The sequence below is a fragment of the Ptychodera flava genome, chromosome 5 (assembly GCF_041260155.1).
Source record: "Ptychodera flava strain L36383 chromosome 5, AS_Pfla_20210202, whole genome shotgun sequence".
NCBI classification, from domain to species: Eukaryota; Metazoa; Hemichordata; class Enteropneusta; family Ptychoderidae; genus Ptychodera; species Ptychodera flava.
Window position 1 is genome coordinate 7418883 of NC_091932.1, and position 24290 is coordinate 7443172.

Consider the following 24290-nt stretch of genomic DNA (forward strand, 5'->3'; position numbering starts at 1 on the left):
TAAACTGGAAAATTTCCATTTTCACACAAGGATGACTTGATCTAAAGTTCACAAACTTACGGTATCGACTTTCATGGATGCCGGCGTTATATACCCTTTATAGTACAAGCGTCCCGCATTGGTTAACTCCACAGTTCGATCACCTTTATTAGTCCGATCGGCTTATCGATCGAGTTCCTGAGGTCAAAGGTGTCTTCATGTAGTAGTGTAGACAGTGTTTATGCAATTCTCTATTTTTATGAAGTCTTCGGGTAATTTGCTCTGTCAAAACTGACACTTAATGCATTGTCGTTCAGTGGTCGATCTTTTTGTTTTTGCCTTTCAATAACTTTGATTAGTCTTGAAGAGGTCATTCAGTATCTGCTATACACAAACCGGAAGTTCAACCACTGTGTGTTGTGGCTTTGGAAAACTAAAGTAACGATAGTGTTACGATTGTTATTTTTAAGTAAAAGTATTATAGGAAATATGTACAATTTTGTTGAACTCATAACGAACGTTCACTGGGATAAACAATGTCACACGGTACAACGTGGAGGGTTTTTTCTTTTGTTTACTGGAGTATATTACTGGTAGTTCTTTTATTACCTCAAGTATCATTGCCAATGTCTTAATTAACGAACAATGCCACTACCGGTCGGATGAATACGAACAAAAGATGTTTACTGACATTGACATTGATACTGGTACTCGAACGGACAATTAAGCTAAAACAATGAAGTATGACACCGATGTGGCTACATCGCGGTGGTCATCATTTAATTGACTTCGGCATGAAACAATGGCTCATACATACATAATCAAATTCTGGCTCCACAAGTCTTGACCATGGAGCGGTAGTTACTATTATTTTTAGAAGTCGGCATTTGTCAAAAGAACATTATAAATATTAAAAAGCGTTAGTTGAGATGCCAACTCAGCAGAATAATTCTGAATATTTTAGAAACTTCTTTCCAATCAAGTACTTGTATTTTTATCTTTTACCCAATCAAGTTTCTTTAATACTTTTTAGCCAATGTACAGTCACTTCCTGTAATGTATTTTACATGTTCAGGTTACGCCCTGAAAAATTGTCTATTTAATGTGAAGTTTTGAGAAATAAGAGCATGACTTTCTGGTCGGTCAAGCTGACAGCGTTTGCAATAAACAACATCCACTTCAACTTGCGGCGTCACTGAGTAGTTGTATCGTAGTGGTACCTCTCGCTGAGCTAATTCCCTAGCTGAAGTCATCAACCGTTAAAATAGCCGGCAACACGTGGTGGAGAACGACCGGGCACTACACAAGCACCGTAGAAACTTGCATGACAACGAGAAGTGGACAGAGATATAATCCAATGGCTGAAGAACAAGTTCACGACCTTCCTGAAGTACCTGTCGTCGAGGACGACATGCCAGAACTGCAATTAGAAGAGGTTCCCGACGATTACCCAGCAGAATCATCTCAACAAAACGCCGACCAAGAGTGGCAAAGGAAAGTGGACCTCCAGTTGGAGTCCACTTTGAGCGTCTTAGAAAAATTGAGACAACTCAACGAGGAGGTCAAGGACGAAACTGGCACCAATGGTATCGGGCCGGGAAAATTTTCCGGCCGCGAGAACGAAAACGCTCATCGATGGTGGCGGCGATACAAAGACTTCGCTGACTTTAAGAAATGGAACCAAGAACGTCAGGTAAGAGGCGTTAGCTTGTATCTGACGGGGGAAGCAGAAAGATGGTTTCAAAACCAACCGAAAGAAGGGGACACTCGCCAAGACCTGAAGGTATTTGAGAAAAAGTTCATTGAGCGGTTTGGGAAGACGGGACCTTTGTGGCTCCATGATCAAATGTTGCATAATCATCGGCAACAAGTGGGCCAGACCGTGGAGCAGTACGCAATTTCGTTGAAAGAACTCGGAGAGAAGGCCAGCCGAAATGAAAAGGAACTGCTTTCGTTTTTCATCAATGGGCTCTTGCCACCGATTAAAACCTTTGTCGTGAGTAGGTCCCCACAGGACTATACTTCTGCTACCACCATGCAAAGACGGCAGAAGTGGTTTCCCGAATTACACCTGATAACAACGAGGCTATGGAGGCAAGTAATCGAGCTTTGAAGGACAATATAGCGACTCTGACGGAGCAGATGGTCGCCATGAACAAGGAACTGAGAACTCTAAAAGAATCAGGAAAACAAGGCAAAGACACTACTCGAAGGCCCCCACCAGTCTATGGAGGAAGAACAGTTCAGGATGCGAAGGTACAGTGTACTAGATGTTTTAGAATTGGCCACAGCGCCGCTAATTGTCGAACTGTACGAACTCAAAGAGTTGATGAACGAACTTGTTATTCATGCGGCCGTATAGGTCATATAGCACGAAATTGTAGGAATATACGTGGCAATCAAAGGCCTAATTTAAACGCCTAAGGCCGAGTCGTAATTTTGTAAGAGAGCCACGTTACGGCAAGGGCAAAATGAATGGTGACAAAATATTATTTAAGGCTCAACAATATGGGAATAATTACGGAAAACAAGACACTGTTGAAATTTTGGTTCTTCGTTCGAATGACGAATTAATTGATAATAATATTATTTCAGTGTCTATCCATGATCGAAAAGTACAGGGGTTGATTGACACAGGGGCTCATTTGACCGTCGGGTCGGAAGAATTATTTAATTTGATTCCTGAATTGCATAAAGTAAAATTTCAGAAATCGGAGGTGTCTAAAATTTTAACAGCGGGGAATGAAAAATTAGACGTAATTGGGGTATTGGAGGTACCAGCACTTATTGCTGATAAATATGTCAAGTTGCGTATTTATATTGTTAAGGGTTTACAACGAAATTTGATATTGGGTATGGATTTCTTGAAACGATATCAAGTAGTAATTGATTTCAGTTCTCGGAGGATAAAATTGCGAGGTGAGGTAACTTTAAGAGTAGCTAAAAATATAACAGTGCCACCAAAATGTGAATTTATCGCTCCAGTTAGGGTGCCGTATAATTATCCAGAGGGTATTGTTGGCTGTACTAATCAAAGGAAATCACGGGTAACGCCTGGTATCTTGGTAGCGAGGGGTTTAGTACATTCTAACCGTAAAATAATACCGATGAGAATAGCTAATACTTTAGATTCTGAAGTTAAAATTAGGCGAAATACAACTATAGGTGCATTTTCTCCTCTATCGAATGATTGTCATATTTTAAATTTATCTGAGTTGTCGGGTACTCACATTCCAAATTACTGTCCTAAAGTTGAACAAGAAAACTATTTGATTGAGCAACTAAAGATCAATGAGCTTGATTTGAATAACAAAGAAAAGAGTCAATTACAGCAGGTATTGTTACAACATATTGATGCCTTTGTGGATTCTTCAGGTCAATTAGGCCATTGTGATTTAATTAAACACCAAATTAAGTTAAAAGATGGGGCGATTCCATTTCGTAGAGCACCGTATAGGGTAACCCCCGAGAAGAGGGAGGAAATAAAGAGACAGGTTGATGACTTACAGAGACAAGGTGTAATCGAACCTTCGGTGTCACCCTTCGCTAGTCCTGTGGTTCTCGTAAAAAAGCCAGATCAAAGTTGGAGATTCTGCACAGACTTTAGATTTTTGAATAATATAACAGAGCCCGACTCATTTCCATTGCCAAGAACTGATGAGTCCCTAGAAATGCTTGGTAGGAATAAACCGCAGTATTTTTCAACACTGGACTTACAATCAGGATTCTTCCAATTAGAGTTAGATGAAGAAAGTCGACCTAAGACTGCATTTGTTACACATCAGGGGTTGTTTCAATATCGACGGCTGGCACAGGGTTTGAGGAATTCACCAAGTTGCTTTCAGCGAACTATGCAATTTGTTTTACGTAATATCTTGTGGGAATTTGCTTTATGTTATATTGATGATATAATTATTTATAGTAATACTTTTGAAGATCACTTAGCTCACCTGAATATTATTCTAGAACGATTGAAACAGGCGGGACTAAAATTGAAGCCCAGTAAATGTCAATTTGTTCGTAGAAGTGTGAAATTCCTGGGACACATAACATTGTTTATCCCAGTGAACGTTCGTTATGAGTTCAACAAAATTGTACATATTTCCTATAATACTTTTACTTAAAAATAACAATCGTAACAATAGCCAGGTGTGTTTGATTCTAGGCGTTCTTTGTTACGAGCTAAATAATTACCTTGAAGCGCACACACTTTTAAATTTGAAACAAAATATTGAAGATATTATTTTTCGACACTCGCTCACAAATTAATTTTATAAGAATGTTGTACCTTCTTGTTGTATGGCCGTTACAATATCTATCGATCATTCAGAATAACATGACAGCAATTTGATGCCCCATTTTACGTTTAATTGTACACTGATGCTGTGTTCAAAGAATACCAATGGGGATTAGGAGTATCCGGCCCTGCAACGCATAAGGAAGAGAGTCATCGCAAAGTTACAGCTAATGTCCCTATATGCTATCACAGACAGACAGTTTTCCTGCATGTTTACGTGAACAAGCCTGTTAATTGTGAAAGTCAGGGCGCGAGCATCTTTGGTATCTGAATATTTGGTAAAGTTTACGTCAGTAATAGAAGTGCTATCTATGCTTTCCGATATCAACACAACATATTGTAGTCTCAACCCATTTTTAGTGGACGTTTCGACAAAGATTTCGCTTAACTTCGCAGTACCTCTATATAACTCTCTTGAGGAAAGCGATTAATGTTACTGTAACAAATGTGATTGAAGCTCGTAGATTCACAGGAAAGGCGCAAACATCATTATCAGATATCTGAATTTGAACTGTTTGCTATACAGCATAATATGGTAGTAATGACATAATAGTAGCTTTTCGACATATTCTCACTCCACTCTTGGCATTTACTCGGTATTCGTATAATTCTACAATGGAAACCAACTAGTTTAATGCAACATGGAGGAAAGGACATGACAGGGTTTTTTTCCCATTATAGTGACCACCTTCGTTTTGGTGTTTTCCACCCTGCTTAAAATTATTTTCCATATGCAGGATAATGTATTTTTTCCCTCAGTAAGAAATTTTGATATTCGGTTTATATTTCTGAATACATGCACTTCAAATTTTACTGTCGAAAATTTATATGGAGAAATGTTTAGCAAAATGTTTCCTAAAGTTGCCTCCGATCCGAACACCTATTTTTTATTATCAATCACGGTAGTCTGCTCTGAATACAGGGTTTGTTTCCGATGTTTACACGTTGTTTGTTTGTTGTTTGTTTGTTTATACCTACTAGGTAGAGCAATTAAAATACAGCATAGGCATAACGATGTATGTTTGTTTATATAAAACAAGAAATAAAGAATAAAATGTAAACTGAAAGCCAGAACAGATTATACACTCTGCCCAACTATACCCTCTGACCTGACAAATACGTTCAAGGAGAAAAATACACTTGAATGTATTGTCAGGGCTGAGTGATATTTAGGGCAAAGTGTTAGTGTTGTTTTGGCTTTCATTTTACATTTAATGCTCTATTTCAGTATGCTCTATTCAGTATTACTTTATTTCAAACAAACATAAGTTGTCATGTTCCAGCAATGTTTTATTTACGCTACGTATGTATTTGTAAACAAACAACCAACATCGAGAAATGCACGTTTGTGCAGTAAACATGAGCTTGTTTTACCGCCATCACGTGATCCCTAGGGTGTACCAAGAAGCCACAGATCTTGGGCAACACTATAGAGATGAAGTAGTGAGGAATCAAAGTCACTCGTTACCGGCCAGCGGTATCTTACTGTGTCTATCTCTGTAGTATGGTAGCATGTGTTTAAAGTAATTATTATCATCTTGGAGATGAAAGGAAAAACTTTAAATTGCAAAACAAATCGCCTTTTTGTGGTTACAAATAATTGGTGTCCGTTGAAAAACCTCACTTCTCTGTGTTGCTTGGAATAAGTACCCGCGCTCTTATTTTCCCGAATTTGAAGATCTTGCATGGGCGGACTACCTGGTGACCTCCAAGTTGCAGGGCGGACTACCAAATATGCTTTCAGGGCTACATGTTTCTGAAAATGGTTGTTCTATGGGAATGCCAAAGAAAAAGCTAGAGTAAATTTTGAGCCCTGTTCTCAAAATGAAATATATCGTCATGAGCAGTCTGCCGAGGCGATGGGCTGCAGCACTTTCCACTTTCTTTCCCAATATGTGTCAGAATACGTGTTAGGGTGACCTCTTCTGGGAAAGAAAGCCCGAAAACTAGAAAAGAATTGGAAACTGGGTGAATTTACCTCATCTGCTAAAACAGCAGCAGCAGCAGCAGCAGCAACAACAACTAAAACAATTACATACAAATGCATGCAAACACGGTAGCACAGTATTTGATGTAAGTAAATTATTGGTTCGGACAGAAATTGGCAGGATGGCATCCCTTCATGAATGAGTAAATGTTTGAACATAAAACACCATTTGGCGAAATTTCATTAATTCCATAAAACCATAAAACATGAGGAAGGCAACTTTCTTTACATAATTTGAACATGTTACGAATTGTCATGAAGGTACAGGCCATGCGCAATACCAGACTTTCAAAAGTATGACGGAATAGAAATATACAGCCAAGGAGACTAAAAGTGAACCATCACACGTATTGCAGTCTGACTATAGGCGGTTATGGAATAGCGAATCCAAAAACCACCAGCTATATTTTTAGACGGCGGGTTCGTTGTCCCGGCAACCGGCTTCACATGAACTAGCTTGAATGTTATCTTAGCAGAAATATTCACCAGGTATTTGGGCATATTATGTTTATGTCTTAGGCCTACTCGCAATTGGCTTGCTACTGAGTCTCACAAAAATGTCATCTGCATCTTCCAAACCACAACAGAGAATTGTCGTCGGTGATTCAGATCACGATAGTTCTCGGAAGTAGTGTGCGCAGACCTAGGGAACTATACCGGTATTTCGAGCTAAATACCAGTACATCATGGAATAGCGAATCACTATGTGTATACGAGGCTGTTCCACACATGCGTAGTTACTAAGTTGCCAAAAGTGGTGTCTCAGAACGGGGTCTTAGGCAGGAATGTCGTGGGTTGTCAGCATGGATAAAAGAATGATTTTACAGTTAGATCATTTATCAAACGCACAAAGTACAGCACGAGGAATTACGAATGATTAAGGGCCGTGTCAGCATAATGATCACGATATTTCAATTGTCATGACAACAACTCAACCTACATGTACATTCTCCTCAATTCTTTGTGCTCTTTTACTATTTCTAATTATAGCAAAGCCCTCCCTGGCAATAAAAAACCCCAAAATAGTATGAAAAATAATGTTTGATACTAAACGTTACAATGTCTTTTGTAAAACACTCAAATTATGTTATAGAGCCCGCGACTTGGAAATGATGGTCACTATCCCTACGATGTAACTGTACTTATTTTAATAAAATATCATTTCCTTCAACATAAACTTCTCATTACGGTAACGGCTTACAAAGTGACTTCGATATCCAGGAAATGTTATGTAAATATTGAGAAGAAGCTATTATTCCACAATCTGAGAAATATGACATGACTGTCACGAAATCGAATGTATGCCTTTTCGGCTTCATTTACACCGTAATCTAGGAAATCGTTTGTTCAAAACTGAACGGAGAAACAAAGACAGGGTTCCGGAAGTCTGCCAAAGGAATTGTACGTGTTTCATACCTGTCCACTAGAGGGCGCCATTGCACATGATCTTCCGAACGGTAATTGGTATATGGATTGTTTGAAATATATGATTAACATAGCGAGGCTAGAGGTACTGTGATTACCCTTACTGGACGAAAGAAAAAGCTATTAAGCTGTGCTATAGTTAACATTTTGAGAAACAATTGGTTTAAAAACATTCGGTTTCGATCAGTTAACTCTGAGAGCATCCAAGAAAACCCTTGTCCGATGACTGATATCAGAAGTGGTTGCTTCGTTTCCAATTTGCAATCCCAGGGTACCGGTTCTATCTACCTAAATCCTCTGGTTAAGTCTACTCATTGGAATTAATTTAAAATAAGATAACAGCATTGTTTATCTTGTCAAATAATTAGTTGTAATTTGTAAGGGTCAATGCTTGTCCATCTGTTGTCTCCGATAACTCAACTATCCGGACAAACCTGTATTTCAAGTGTATTCATGTAAGATAAACAACCAAGGCTGACATGTAGGTTGCTACATTCCTTCATAATGGTAAGTAATCGTATCAGTGATTTGCAATTCATGAAATGAACACATATTGAATATTATTAATGAAAAAATAGAGACTCGATAACGAACAAATGCCCAGCACTGCGTATTTATTTGGGCGGTGGAGTCCTCTGTACATCCGGTGCCGTTAAAGGTAGACCTGGAGAAAAAATAATGCACAATATCACTTTATATGGTGGATCATAATGATAATTGATATCAAACTGTTTACAAAGACAAAGCCGGTACTAAATATATAAATGGCAAAAGAAGCGGACGCTATTCTGTATTGCCTTCACAAGCCTTACAAAGAATGACCCGTCGTTGAACTTCTCTGACACTCACTCACCGATGGTATTGTGAACATCTGTTTATGAAATTTGCATAAGCATTGTTTTGCAAACTGTGATTGATTTGATCTGAATAGAAACAGTTTTTGAATTTGAGAGAATATTTCTCTTCTTTGCTTTGGCGCTTTCACTTCTTGACAACAGCAAAACAATTTTCAAAATTCGAATACAGTGAGGTGGTTGTTTAGTTTCTTTGCAACCCTGGTACACCAGTTCTATCTACCCACAACCTCTGGTTAAGTCAATCATCGGAATTAATTTGATAGTCAACGTTGTTAGTCTTTTCAAATAATTGGATATAATAATTAAAATGCGAAAAATGAGTTGCTAAATTAACATCAAGCAGTGGATACAAAGTGCCGGAATATATCCTCTTATTGCAATTTTTTCTCTAATGGTTTCATTGACCTTCAAGTAGAAACACGTATGATTATGTCTCGATGTAATTTTCTGAAATGACAGCGTTTGTTGGCAAAATTTCATAAAACATAGAGAGTAATGTGAAACAATTTAATTTATTTGGCCACGAGATATTTGCGTAGGCTCTGCTGAATTGTGTGAGCAACAATGTACTAACCATTGAACTTGGCAGATTATCACACCCCAGCAACAAATTATGATTTTCCCTTAGTAGTGTCTGGGGTAAGGTTTATCTCGAAAACTGGTCTGAAAGGCCTGAACGGGATGAATTTTGTGGTAAAGACAAACGATCAGCAAAATGTTGATTTTACAAAACGCAAGGTCAGATTTAAAGCCTACAAAGCACCGCACAAACTTTTGCTTACTTTTACTCTCATGCCTGACACTACATGTGTGATCTAGAAATGTCGTCTTTCGAGATTTCCCTCACAAAGTTGATGAAATTTGGTTTTTAACGGCAAAATTTGACCAAATATCGGGCCACTGGCGGCGCATTTCCAGCCCCGACGCACAAATTAGCATACAGGCAGAGGCCTTCACAAATCAACGGGCGGGTACAAACAGTAACCATTCAATCTTCAAGTTCTGCGGGTTTCTCTCAAATGTGAGAGGCATCATTTTACAAAATGGTTATTGTTAGTTTATATCAACGTCAGGACGCGCACATATTGTCGTTTTCTTTCGGCAGGAACTAATATTTGAGAAGTTGCAATGAACGTGTATTTGTGTATTTACTACAAGGATGACTTTTACTTGATTTGGCTTGTCAGTTTCATTGCAATATCACGATATCCGTTGTACTTTTACAAAAGCAGCGAAATTTTAAATGCTGACTCTGAACTTATATTCGAAACCTTATTTCATTCCGGTTCGAATGCTTACCCATCTGTTGCAATTTATCTGCTCAGTAGGAGGAGAATTGACATGTACCTTCGTTAACTCAACTATCCGGACAAATCTGTATTTCAATACATTCATGTTAGATAAACAACCGGGCTCACATGTAGGGTGCCGCATTATATTATAAAGGTAAAGAATCGTATCAGTTGCAATCCATGAAATGAACACGCATATTTTATGAAAAAGATATAGACTCGATAACAAACAAATGACCAGCACAATGCTACAAGTCTATGATGGAGTCCTTCGTAAATTTGATGAAATATGGTAAGGCCAAAGTAAGTAAATTCTTTGTTTTGCGTCCACTCAAAATCCAAAAGGTACACGGGTAAGCGGTTAAAAAACACACACAGAAAATTTAACACAAAATCAGTTTGCCTTTATAGGACAATTTTTCTCAAACAACATGAATACTCCTGTCATAGTGTGACACACTGTATGATCGCTGTATGCATTTTCATGACAAATGGATCAAAATAAAGTCATTCTTCGACGTTTGCTTTTCTCTTATTAGTTTTAGATTTCTTTCTTGTGCATTCAAAGTGTCCACATGTCAATACCATTGCACAGCACCTTGACAGCCTCATCAAATTACTTAAATCTGGACAGTTTGAGGAATGGTACACCATAACAGTATACAGTAGCAGTCTTTTGTCCTCAAGTTCTTACACGTTTCTTTCAAGTTTCTTGGGTAATGTTTATGCTCTGATGGAATGTCATAGTTTTGCTGAAAGGTGTCTTTGTTTTGAAAGAAAACACCAAACAGATTGGGTAACTTGTAGCCTCTGCATTCAATTTTAGAAAGATGGGTCATCAGAGAGAACAAGACACTGGCGATATTATCGACAAAAGTCTTCCCTGTAGCTTCCTCGGGACCATCCGTAAAACCAGCACCTTTCCTTTCCATCAAATCAATGAAACATTTCGCAATTGCCAGTCTCCAAGCACAGATTCATCAGACCCAAATTTAGGTGGACGCTTCACATCTATATTCCTTGCACTTTCAAAGTACCACACCCAGATTGATTGAAAAGATGAAGTATCATGGCATAAATGGAAATATTCTACAGTGGTCAAAGCTTGATTGACAAATATAAAACAGCAAGTAGTCATAAATGGAGCATCATCTGAATGGAGAATACGTCACAAGAGATGTCCTACAGGGTTCCAGTTCTTGGACCAGTATTTTTTCAAATCTACATCAATCCCACTGGCGGTGAAATTAGTTCTGAACTCAAAAATTCACAGACAATACCAAGACATATCACCCTTGCGAAATTGTAGTGATCCTGAAATTCTACAAGCTGATTTTGACAAGCTACAAAAAATGAGTGAACACTGGCGGACGCATATTGGCTACAGCAGCCCCTTCCATAAATACTCAATGAACAACATTTCACTGGGACGTACAACTGAAGAAAATGACTTGGGGGATCTCCTTCATTCTACCTTAAAACCTTCAAGCCATTGTGAGTTTGCAAAAAAGACAAACAGAATGCTTGATCTCATCAAACGATCATTGTCAATCAAATCAAAAGATTGTCATTCTTCATCTTTACAAGCAACTTGTGAGACAGCTCAAATATGCGGTGCAAGCTTGGTCACCATGACTACAAAAGGACATAAACATTTTAGAAAAAGTGTACAGAGGGCAAAAAATAATACCTGAACTCCAACACTACAATTATCAAAATAGACTTAAACAGCTTGGTTTAATAACACTTGAACAAAGAATGATTAATTCACGGCGACATGATTCAACTCTAGAAAGTTATCAAAGGCCATGACCACTGTAACCTTTCACTTGAGTTAGCAGCAGACTCGAGAACTCGCGGACACTGTGCCAAACTTCATAAACTAACCGTTCTACTTAACCCAAGGAAGTACTTTTTCAGTAAGAGTTGTGGACACCATGAATAAATTACCAGCCGATGTCATTAATGCAGAAAGTGTGATCTCCTTCAAGAGCAGCTACGACCGCCTACTAAAAGTTTGAGTTTCACAGAGGGATTCTAATATACTTTCCCATACCCAAGCTGAACAAAAATCACGTAAAGGCATTTCGTTTACAGGACTGATCACTGGTTTGTTTTGTTTCAAGTTAAATTGATGGATGAACCAAATTTTGGCAAATATGAAAGACCAATAAACTAGGATAGGCTTCAACACTTTCCGATTTTCCTCCTGCCATACTTTCTGAGTCGTGCCAGTCCAATCGGCCGACTGAATCTCTCTCTGTTCAAGTCACGATTGCTCGCAATGACCATTATGCCTTCAAGTTGCCGCGCAAAGGTTTCCAGGTTTTTAACTTGATTACTTCCCTGGTTTCATCCATTTTTATCGTGACGGCAAAGCCACAACAGGCAAAGCCACAACAGACAGCGAGAACGTGAGACAGGGGTAAATATGTAGAGAGTACTGGTTTACGTCACCGCATAGACCATTAGTGAAATCCAGCTGCCGTAAAGGAGTGTTTCGTCGCAAAGTTAAAAGCCATGCAGAAAATCAGCTGTTACATGAACATCGAAATGTATTTAGATAGAGCCAGGAAAGTACCTTGTTATTGCAAAGGTTATGCAGGTTTGTGGTTTCCCTACACTTTCTGCATTGAATCCTTAAACTATTATTTAATGACAAGTATTTAGCATATCAACACAACCTTATGAGTATAATCTCCATTGTTATTGTTGAAAATTGTATTCAAGTCCGGACTTGTAAACAGTAAACAATGATCACTACACACATACAAGCTACGTTGACAAAAAGAATACTTGAAATTTCAGCATGACAAACAGATTAGAGACAGACACGGTGGTTGATATACAGGAGCAGAATACTGAAAAACTTGCCACAAGTTACAGCATATGTCGCTTTAATAACACTTTTAAATAGGATATTTGTAGTAGAATAAATTTCAAACTCGTTTATTATTGGCATGACTGTGATTACATTATCAGGACGTGGTCGAGCTGTAGTCTGATTCGTGTGACGTTGCTGAAAGCCGTGTGGTGACGCATGTTTCGTTGCTATAGGGACAGAGGCAATTGCTATCATTCAATGGTACTTGACTCTATTCAATATCATCTTGAAATGCGCCATGTAATTCCTTTAAGAAAACAAAATAATTTTAAAATTATGGAATAGTCCAAACATACGACGGGATGCGATGGGGCAGACACGGTTGTGACTGAGCGTTTGACTTTGTGTCAAAAGAGTGAAATAAATCACAAATTGCATTATTGTGCTGAGTGTTTTATGTTTCTTAACTTCTCACTCTCTTCAATTCTTCACATCATTGCCAGTAAGCATATTTAGCTACTTTCTCTTTCGCCACTTTAATCATAATATTGAAACAAAGATGAACAGTAAACGTGTCTTGATCATAAGCTATTACCGTGCTAATGTTACACTACTCAACGGTTTAATTTTCAAAACACGAACAAGCGAGAGAGAGAGAGAGACATTATTGAAACAATAATGACATGGCACCTACTTTGTATTTATCTTACCCAAAACGTACAAGCTGAAGAGACATATTCATATATCAGATCCAGGCAGGTAGAGAGAGTAACATACAGCGGGGGTTCCATGTAGTTTGAGCTGTCAGACGATATTTTTTTCCGGTGATGTTGAAGCACAGTTCCCTCTTTGTGTATAGCGACTGTGGTTGAACAGATTCTTATCATGTGTAAAAATACACCAGGCCTTGTATGATTGTTACTAATGGTAACGATTAAACAGTCAGACACCATTTAAACAAAATGTCATGGAGCCCTGCCAACCGTACAATCCATAAAAGTACAATGATCGGAGCGTTGAACATCGTATGATAGGGTAAACGCGTGAGTCACTACGTAATGTGTATAATTCCTTCCAATATTTCTCGAATACAATAAAACCGAAAATGGTTGTTTTTGGTGTTACTCTTCAAGGCATGCAACAATAATGTCACAGTGTTATTTGGCACAAGGGGATAATGTAAAAACATCGAAAAGCACAGAAAAACGCACCCCACCGTGCCTCGAGTATCTTGCAACTCACAAGGCATATCAAAACATTTTGAATTCATGACAACCTTGACGTTTCTTCCTGTCAGAGTAGAGTAGTTGTGATAAATTTGAAAACAAGTGAATGTATAAAACACGTAGAGATGTGGTTTTATTTATTTATTTGTTTATTTATTAATTTATTTATTTATTTATTTATTTATTTATTTATTTATTTATTTATTTATTTATTTATTTACTTATTTTTGCTGTACCTCCATTCATTCATCTATTCATCTTTCTATCTGCCTGTCTGTCAGTGTGTCTCTCTATACGTATGTCTGTTACCGAACAAGCAGTGATGACTTCTTTAAAATACTTGAATGTCAATCATGAAAGATGTGCATTTGTAGTTTGTTGCGCTGAATTGCATATTGATAATTTGCTTCAATGCTTTTCACCTAAAACATAATGGCCCCGTCACACCTTGACGATTTAGCAAGCGTATGAAAAATTTGGCGAATACGCTTGCGTACGTGAGTCATAACGAGCTTATTCTTGCCAAATAAACTGTCAGATTTATAATTGTTTTTGATTAAGTTTGACAAAGTCTGTTTAAAGTACTTTTTCGTTCGTTACATCCATATAAATAAATAAAGATTGTACACCATAACTCAAACATACATATGGCTAAGTGATTAGCTGATGGTATCGCTAAGTGCTGCACATCATTTGCAGTCTGCTATCAAAACACACAAGGTGTTAGCTAGGGATTTATTTGGCTATATAGTTACAGGAAGATTTCCAACATTTCCTGGAGTGGTGAAATTGATGTGTGAGTGTTTATACCCACCGTTATCCACTGAGTCCTTCCCATTAACAGTTCTACTTATTTTATTATTACATAAAGCAAAAATGACAAGCGATATACATTTTGTTCATCTTTAAGTTTTCACAGTCCTTGTCCCTGCAGCTGTTCAACCCATCGTAATAGAGCCATTCATGTATAATGCAGTGTTGTCCTTAGTATTAAAAGTAGGCGGGTAAATAAAAAAGTAGTCGAGTATTGGTACAAGCGAGTGAGCGCAGCGAACGAGGAGGGGAGAGCGCGAGAGGGGGTATCCGGCGAAAATTGAAATTTACAAGTGGAAATGGAGTTTTCTGGTGACATCTGAGTGTAAATTTTACTGAGACTCAGTGGGAATTTCTGCTCTGGTAATGAGAATGCACAAAGTACCTGAAGACTAAACTCATAGACCAAATTACAGCCAGTTTCATGTCTGTTTGGTTTTTGTTATAGAACAGTTCAACACCAACAAACTACTGCACCATGTAATAAGTTTCACAATGCGTACGTGTATTCAACATCTGAAAGCAGCAAATTTATGTCATTTTCATTACTGCTATATGACAGAACATGATCTTATCATGATTATTCCGATCAAGTTCAACCTAACGGCACGCCTACAATTTTAAAGCATTGTCTCGATAATAAAACATATACACAAAGATACAATTGTTATTCGGTGACTACGGACCGTACTGCCAGCAGAGTACGGCCCTATCTTGCGTCGTGAATATCGCGTCTAAAAGATCACATTATAATGGAGACTTTGGTCAGACGTTATTTGGAGTCGATGATTTGTCAGGATGATTCACTCGTAAAAATTACAAATTGGTTCCGGGCTAGTTGGTATCAGGCAAGTAGGTATGGTATCTTGTTTGTATCTTGTTTGTATCTTGCGAGTTGGTTTTGGGTAGGTTGGAACTGTGAATGCGACTGAATTTGAGCACGGTTACATCACACCCAGTGACTGGTAATATCAGTAAAATGGTCAAATGATTGATATAATTGATTTTTAAATTGAGAGATTTCCATTTTCACACAAGATGTACTTGATCTAGAGTTCACAAACTTACGGTAACGATTTTCATGGATGCCGGCGTTATATACCCTTTATAGAACAAGGGTCCCGCATTGGTTAACTCCACAGTTCGATCACCTCGAAATTAGTCCGATGAAAACTAATCCATCAAGTTCCTGAGGTCAAAGGTGTCTTCATGTAGTAGTGTAAACAGTGTTTATGCAATATTCTATTTTTATGAAGTTTTCAAGTAATTTGCTCAGTCAAATCCGACACTGAATATTTTGATTGCTTTTTTAGAAAATCGTCATTCAGTATTTGCTGCACACAAGATATGGTTGATTTTTTGTTTTTGTCAATTACTTTGATTAGTCTTGCAGATTCATTCAGTATCTGCTATACACAACCTGAAGTTCATCCCTTTTGTGTGTTTTTGTGTCGTGTTTCGCTGGATAGATGGCATTTACATATTGTATTGTTATTATAACAAAGTTTTTTGCGAACTGAAAATGCCTTTTGATTTGTTGTTCAATCATTATGGGCATATTTCTACTACTTGTTCACCATTGTTGCCTTCATTGTTGCAAGAAAATACTGAGAAAATGAATGAATTGCTTCATTTGGCCTGTATCTGTACACGTAGATCTTAAAAGCAAACCATAACTTTCTTGACAACCATGCTATAGTTCCAGTGGTTTACCTGGTTTACCTGCTACATTCTAGATTATGTATGTAGGAAACGAATAGAAAACTGACTTTATAATTTTATAATTTTCAAGTGATCAGGGATAAAATTCATGAAAAAAATGAGGTGATCGCAACTTTCAGTTGAAGGGGTTCATGATGCAATACCGATGGCCGCTTCCTGCTGGTAAAATCTCAAAAAATTCAAGATTTTAAAGAATTTTGCAGATATTATTTTACATGTTTGCATTCTGATTTTATTTTTTTTTATTTTGCAAACTAGTACTGAAGTTTTTTTCCCAAACTTTTTGGTTTGAATTTTTTTTTCCGTTTTTGACCCCCCCCCCCCTCCCAAGATATAATGATCCATACCATAGTGTGGATCATTTTTGGAACTTCCTTCATGTATGTTGAAATATGTTGCGACGACCAAAATGTTCATATGACTACTACTACGTTTTTTACGGATATTACTATCGTTAGAAAGTTGGCACAGGGGAAATACAGCAATACATCGATCGATATGGACACGAGGTGATTAATTCCGAGACTCTTGAAGACGTTGACGTCAGAGATCACGATATTGGTCGATAACGTATCCTAAAACAGGTATGGATGGAACAAAATATATCACTGTGTTTTGCAGAATATGTAGTCACATGTGTTCTCAAAAGCAATAATGGAAAAGCTGCCCTTTGTACGACTATGTAGACAGGAAGTTGTGAAGAGTTTCCTTGTGGTGAAATTTAATACACCGGTAAATAGGACGTAACTTTTTCATGATCTGTGAAAAGTGTTCCTATGTCTGCATATTCTGAAGATTTGCTCAAACCATGCCACAAATTTATCACTTTTTGTTACGGCAATGCATATCAACTACTATTACTGTGATATTCTTCAAGAGCTGTCGATGAAAATCCTTCTGGTCATCTTTCTACTTTCACCGTGGTGTTTGATCGACCACCCTTCACAGTTTACGATTTCAACGTAAATGCGCCTGCCTTAACTTGTGATCGTTTTACCCTGAACTCTACAAATATTCTCACTGTGATCTTGAAATAATATCTGACTACTTTGATTGCAGTTGTTGTCGTCGACCTTGAATGAATATAATATGCGATGCAGGTATGATATCCACAACGATTCAAAAATACAATGACGTATTTCACACAGTTAATACAATATCATACATACAAGCATTCAGCATTCTCTTCAAACGTTCACTCCTTCCCAGGAAGATCATGGACGGCGGAAATAATAAATCAGTGCAGTAGTGGCAGAAAATAACCTCCTGTTCAATCCAGAATTGTCCCTTCCTGGTCGGAAACCACTTCACGAGGAGTTCACTGACAAGACTTCTCCGCGTACTTTTGTGACCCATCTACAGGGAGAATGTCTACCATTCAAACTGTTGCAGAAAAACGTGAAGGTAGGATAATGTGCGATAACATCCGGTATCCACACGCTAGTCGACATTAAACTTGGTATTGCAGCTTCAGCATATTACTGACTCAAATACATAGGGTGTTTCAGGAAGACCATTATTTATCAAAATTGGTGTAAGGTATGAGTAATAATGCATCATCCATTGGCAATCAATTCTGTATAAGCGACCATAACAACACACATGATATGTGTATTGTTTTGACATGTCTTCGTTGTAAACAGCTGACGTCAAAAATGCGCATTTCACAAATTTCTAGTGCCACGGATATTTATTTGTATTAAAAATGAACTTCGGTTACGTTAATACGAATAAGATTTTAATTGTGGTAAAAGTTTAATATCCATTTTATACAGCATCATACATTTAAAGTTTGATAGTTCGGCTTCATGTCGATCGATGTAATTTCTTTATTACAGTATGTGACAGTTCTTTCTTCCCCGTCACAATAAATTAGCAGCAGTAGCTGTAACTCTTGATGGTTTTTCCACAAATTTTGTTTCAATGTCAACTGCAGTTTTTTGTCCTAATCCCGAAAGGTGTCGAGGTGCACATGTATTGAGTTTGTGAGTTACATCAGTGTATTTTCATACTTTAAAATCAAACGTTAGCACAGATAGTGTCAAATCGTCAAACAACCAAATTTCTTACATTTTTCGTTCGATTGTCGAAACTTTTGTAACAAATATTCACCATACTGGTCACCACATTTCAAGTACGTTTGTACTAACGACCGTCGGACTGCATATAATATCAGAGAGCTTTAGACAACATACTTTACTGTCGACTTGTACAAAAATATGAATATGAACTAAAATATGATTTTAGTGTTGTCCGCTAGAAATCGCAAGTCCTGCATTTTCATGGAATGAATCAGTTAGAGTAGATCATTAACAAACAAATGACCAGCACTATTTATTTAGTTTGATCTGTGTAGTCCTCCGTACATTCGGTGCCGTCACATAAAAAGTACATGTAGACCTTGAGAAAAAATAATGCACCATATCCTCTCTCTCTTTCCTGAAAGTATCAGAGATTAGTTCTTGGTGGATCATAAGTGATTTTCAAAAACTTTATAAGGACAATGTCGTCACTAAATATATAGAAAAGGGAAAAAGAAGCGGACGCTATATTCTGTATCTACTTCAAAAACTTTACAAAGACTGACCCTTCGTTGAACTTCTCTGACAATAACTCACCGGCAGTGTTATGAGCACCTGTTAAATGAAATCAGCATAAGCATTGTTTTACAAACTATTTTTGATCTGATCTGAATAGAAACAGTTTTTGAATTTGAGAGAATGTTTCCCTTCTTTCTTTTGGCAAGTTTACTTCTTGGAAACAGTAAAACCATTTTCCAAATCCGAATACAGTGAGGTGGTTGTTCCGTTGCTTAGGCCTACTCATTAATTTGCTATTAGATGACACCATTCTTAATATTTTGAAATACTTGGATGTAATATTGCAAATCCCAGAAATCAGTTGTTACATCAGCATCGTAGTGTTATTAGATAGAGCCGGTAAAATACCGTGTTTTTGTAAATTTTACGCTTATGGATTCCTCAACCTTCACATAGAAACTCGGATTATCATATCCCGTTATGGTTTTCTGATATAATAGCGTTACTGGCTAAAATATTTTATAAAACATACAGCGTAATGTGAAACAACTTAATTTAGTTAGCCACGAGACTTTTGCGTAGACTCTGCAGAATTGTGTGAGCAACAATGTACTAACCATTGAACTTGACGGATCATCAAACCCCGGCTACAAATTATGATTTTCCCTAACAAGTGTCTCGAGTACACTTTTTTCTCGGAAGCTGCTCTGAAGGCCTAAACGGGGCTAATTTTGAGGAAAAGACAAACGATCAGCAAAATCTTGATTTTTCAAATCGCAAGGACGGATATAAAGCCTACAAAGAACCGCACAAACTTTGGCTTACTTTTAATGTCATGCCTGACACTATACATATGATCTAGAAATATCGTCTTTTATGATTTCCCTTACAAAGTTGACGAAATTTGATTTTTTTACAGCAAAATCTGTCCTAAATATCCAGCCGCTGGTGGCGCATTTCCACGCCGGTGCATAAATTAAAATACAGGCAGTGGCCTTACAAAGCCACTGGCGGGTGCAAACAGTAACAAATCGATCTTCAAATTCTACGGGATGATTTCAAATCTGAGAGGCATTATTTTACAAAATGGATATGGTTAATTGATATTAACATCACGACACCAAACTATTGTCGTATTCTTTCGGCAGAAACTAATGTTGAGATTTGCAGTGCAAGTGTTACATATTACAACGAGGATGTCTTTTCCACTTGATTGGCTAGTCAGTTTCATTACAATTAAGCGCCGGATATATACGTTGTACTTTACGAAAACAGCGAATTCTGCAATGTTGACTCAGAAGTTACATTCGAAACCTTATTTCTTCCCGGTTAGAATGCATCCTCAACTCTCGCAATTTATGTAGTAAGTAGGTGAATTGACAGGTATCTTCATTAACTCAACTGTCGGGACAAATCTGTATTTCAAATATATTCAAATATATTGTTAGGTAAACAATCAAGGCTGATATATAAGTTGTCAGATTCAGTGAAATGAACACAGATCCCATGTTTTATGAGAAAAAAGATATAGACTCGATATTTGTAAAGGTTTCAATGTATAATGAACAATCCATCCCTTTGTATTACAGACCGCTTGGCTGTTGACTCAGCTCGGACTATACGCTCTCTCCAAAATAACGTAGCAGACACCATCGTCCACTCGCATGGATCCGATACTTCGACTACAGTCTCCCTCTAACTTCGGAGAGAATTAAGCTTCCCGGCCATGTGACATGGGCGAGAGAATATGAGTATTAGATCAGCTACCAGTTCGAGGTGAACGGCGCGGGTCACCGCACATGTGAACAAAAATGCTTAGGCTTTTAGAGGGAGGGGTGTCGTTAACGTTTTACGTTTGCATTAGAGCTTGTATCGTCACTTGATGAGGTTTGCCGCTCGTTTACTGACAGGTGACATATTTTCTCCGCAACTTTTCACGATCTGGCGAATCTTGACTATCCATCAGAAGCAGCGTCGTATGTTAGTCGAGAGTGAAGTGCGCTTCACATTATTGTGCATGTGTGGTTTCAAAGCACAAGATCGGAAGACCGGTGACAAGGTTGGTAGTAGAATAGGGATTTTTACTCCAACCCCAATAACGCAAAATGCCGTTATTATATTGGTGAAAAGTTCGAGTTGTCTGCTTCGTAACGTCTTGCTTTTGTACTTCCGCGTAGCATGCTCCCGAAAGGTGCGCCGGAAACTGCAAATGAATGATGCAAATTGTGGCTAGTGTGATGCTTTGTAAAACGGACTTAAAATTTGTAAACGTCAGATATCTCTGATATAATATATCTCTGATATATTACAGTTACAAGCCCCAAAGGGCGCCTCGAACACTGCAAATGAATGATGTAGGCCCTAATTCGTTAATGGTACGATGCATTTTATGCCAGTATGAGCGGTGTCTTAATTCAAAAACACACTGAACCCTCTTGAACTCCATCCATCCCATTCAGCATATCAAAAACATGATGAACCCATCACCAAAGTCTAAAACAGCGTGAACCTCCATGGATCCGCCCCCTCCTTTAGGCGCATGAAACTGACCAGTCCCTTATCAGTCTAGCTGGTTTTGAGCGATGCTTTATTTCTACGTTCCAGATACAGCGTACGACGAGCACGGTAACGCGAAGTAATCTGATGAGATCGCTGCATGTTTATCTGTTGACGTCTGTGATTAATTGAATTCGGCGATTAGTACAGATGTCATCTATCATCACTAGGCTTACTGTAATCTTCACTGAGGGTACCGACATCCTCCTCATGATATGTTGAGCGACCGGTGTGGCCCTTGCCACTATATAGATATTGGATTTCTCTAACTCACTGAATTATCCTTCATTTTATCTAGGATCCTCATTCCGTCTTTTCGGGACAAAGGCTAACAGACGAAGTGAATATTCTAGACAATCCTTCGTGACAATATTTGATCGTGCACGGTACGTTTCTAATTTCTTTGACACGGTTTTCAACGAATATCAGAATTTTACTGTCCGTTCTTGTTATCCAGTGAATATAGCAATGATATTCAACCACAGCGTATAATCTGTGTTATTGACTTCGTCTTTCAAGACGTCGTGAATGAAGCGTAATAACGTAAAGCCGATTAAAGCTGCCAAAGTACGAGATGTGTATGGATGATGATACTATCGAGTCTGTGTATGTCTTCATAAGTTATTCCACTCTTGCCAGTATCATTCTGAGTACGAACAGTTGTTCGGGGTCATTCTTATTAAATGTAGACATTGTGGCTTCAGCTTTCTTGAGTTGGGTCGTTACTTCTCAGCGGTAAACTTCTTATGATCTCGTTAGGTTGGTCGTAGCTCTCTGAACTGACATTGCCTTTTCCTCTGCCTGCGCTGACTTCGACTTTGTTTTCTTCTTTATACCATCCTGGTCTCTGCACCAAAATCAATCAGGCTCTTTTGGAGGTCAAATAATGGAGACAGAGGCGACTCTATTTCTGCATAACATTTCTCAACGAATGTCCTTGGTTAGACAAGAGTGTACTTTTTACGTAATTTGAACGTAATAGTGAAATAAACCTCTCTATTATCATACCTATGATGTAATCTACTTACAGTACGCACGGTATTCAGTATTGTACAGGTATTTAAAATAACTATTGTGAATGTGTGTAAATATATCATTTTTAAAGTTCGTAATTATCTAGCATTTTAGAGTATTGTCAACCGCTGCGGTTTGCGGAATGTCTGTCAACACGTAAGATCATTTTATTCGTTCATTAAAAAGTTCAACACGAAATTGTTCGCTCATGAATTTGACTATTGATGAGATGTCAATACGATGAAATAAGTGAAACTTAAGTATACTAAAAAAGCCATAACAGTCAAAATTATTGGCTGTCGTCCAAATTCCTTGTAAACCTTTACCATCTGGCGGTGAAAAGCAAAGCGCAGAATATTGTCAATGATTCTGATCACCCTCTTCATGGTTACTTCCAGAAGCTCCCGTCAGGGAGACGTTTTCGGGTTCCTCGTGCAAAGAAAAACCTCTTCAAAAAGTCATTTCTTCCATCAGCAGTTTCAATTTTAAACTCAAACTCGATGTAGTTGTTTTAAACCTCCAGTTGGTCCTTAGTTGTTTCCGTCTGTGTTTCAATTTTTGTATCTATGTCGCTACCATGTGTGTGTTTTTAAGCATTTCAATGTGTAATAGCGTCCCTTTTTATAGAATGCTCTTGCCAGTTGTACTATTTTAATTTGTATATGATGAACCTGAAGGCAAATTTCTACATTTATTGTGGATAATAAAGTAATTGAATTGAATTGAATTGAATTGAAATGGGGAACACTTGTGGCCAGTTTATTCACATTGTTGAGGAAATATTCTCACAGGTTACCTTTACGTGGATGGCATTTCAAAATTGAATGTCCCATACCTGTGACTTTTGTATCAAGCACACAGTCAATCTTTGATCGCATTACTATACTCACTGTCGCATATCAACTTGAACCATGGTGATGTTAGGGTTAAAGGTCACGATTCTTATGCGTTCCCCTTGTCAGTTTAAATCTAGAATGTCGCAACAATGGGAAATACATAGTGTATGTTATGCTATCTAAAGGAAATTGTATCGTGTTGGCCGGGCCCCTTTACGCCACCTTTAAACTAGTAGAAGTTGTAGATCCAGACAAACAAGGCATAAGAGACTATCAGCCGTCGAGATGCGAATTTACTGACCACAGAGTAAGTACGGACACCGTCGTGATTGACAACCAATTTTAAGAAGGCTGAAGAAGGTGTATTCTAAATGCGCCATACACCCTGCCCCGTAATTGAGTAATATAGCACATTGAAACTTAAGTACTGAATAGAGATTTTTATCGTGTAAAATCACGAACCGCATCTACTGAAAAGTGTAAAGGGACTTCTGTTCAACCAGAATTGAACATTGAAGGGATGGATAAGGAACGATAGCAGTTCCAATATAACAATAGACGAACGGTGCGGCAAATCTCAGGATGAGCTTTTGGTGATTGGTTACATATGCCTATCCATAACTTTCACAAAACAATGTAATTCTTAGAGTATAGTTTTCATCACTACCCCAGACCCTACACCTTGCATGGTGAAGTGTCAAAATGAAACTTTGTGGCGACGACATCAGATTTGCTGTGTTAAAGGGACACTAGCTGTAACTGTTGTCTAATTTTTCACTACTCTGTTTCAATGTATCACCTACAGAATTTTACTATAATCCGAACATCATGACCAATGCCCGGTGTCCTGCTTGCCAACACAGCCTGTGTATGTGAAATGACCATTGTTATTGTTGATAAATGTATTCTAGTCCGGACTTTA

At 38.0% G+C, this 24290-nt stretch overlaps 1 protein-coding gene across 2 annotated transcripts; it reads left to right on the plus strand.

The window, feature by feature from the left end:
• Positions 1-560: 560 nt before the first annotated feature.
• On the plus strand, positions 561-24290 carry LOC139132887 (uncharacterized). 2 transcript variants are annotated; one of them, XM_070699240.1, is made up of 4 exons: positions 561-2235; positions 16881-17006; positions 17632-17826; positions 20552-24290. In XM_070699240.1, the coding sequence occupies exon 1, from the start codon at positions 1304-1306 to the stop codon at positions 2090-2092; it is 789 nt and encodes a 262-aa protein (XP_070555341.1). In that variant the 5' UTR covers positions 561-1303; the 3' UTR covers positions 2093-2235; positions 16881-17006; positions 17632-17826; positions 20552-24290. The 2 variants fall into 2 exon arrangements, with proteins under 2 accessions (XP_070555341.1, XP_070555342.1); XM_070699241.1 differs by lacking the exons at positions 16881-17006; positions 17632-17826 and having other exon boundaries at positions 20552-24289.

What these genes read in the sequence shown, in the direction of transcription:
- LOC139132887 (XM_070699240.1), top strand. Translation starts at nt 1,304, where the DNA reads ATGACAACGAGAAGTGGACAGAGATATAATCCAATGGCTGAAGAACAA.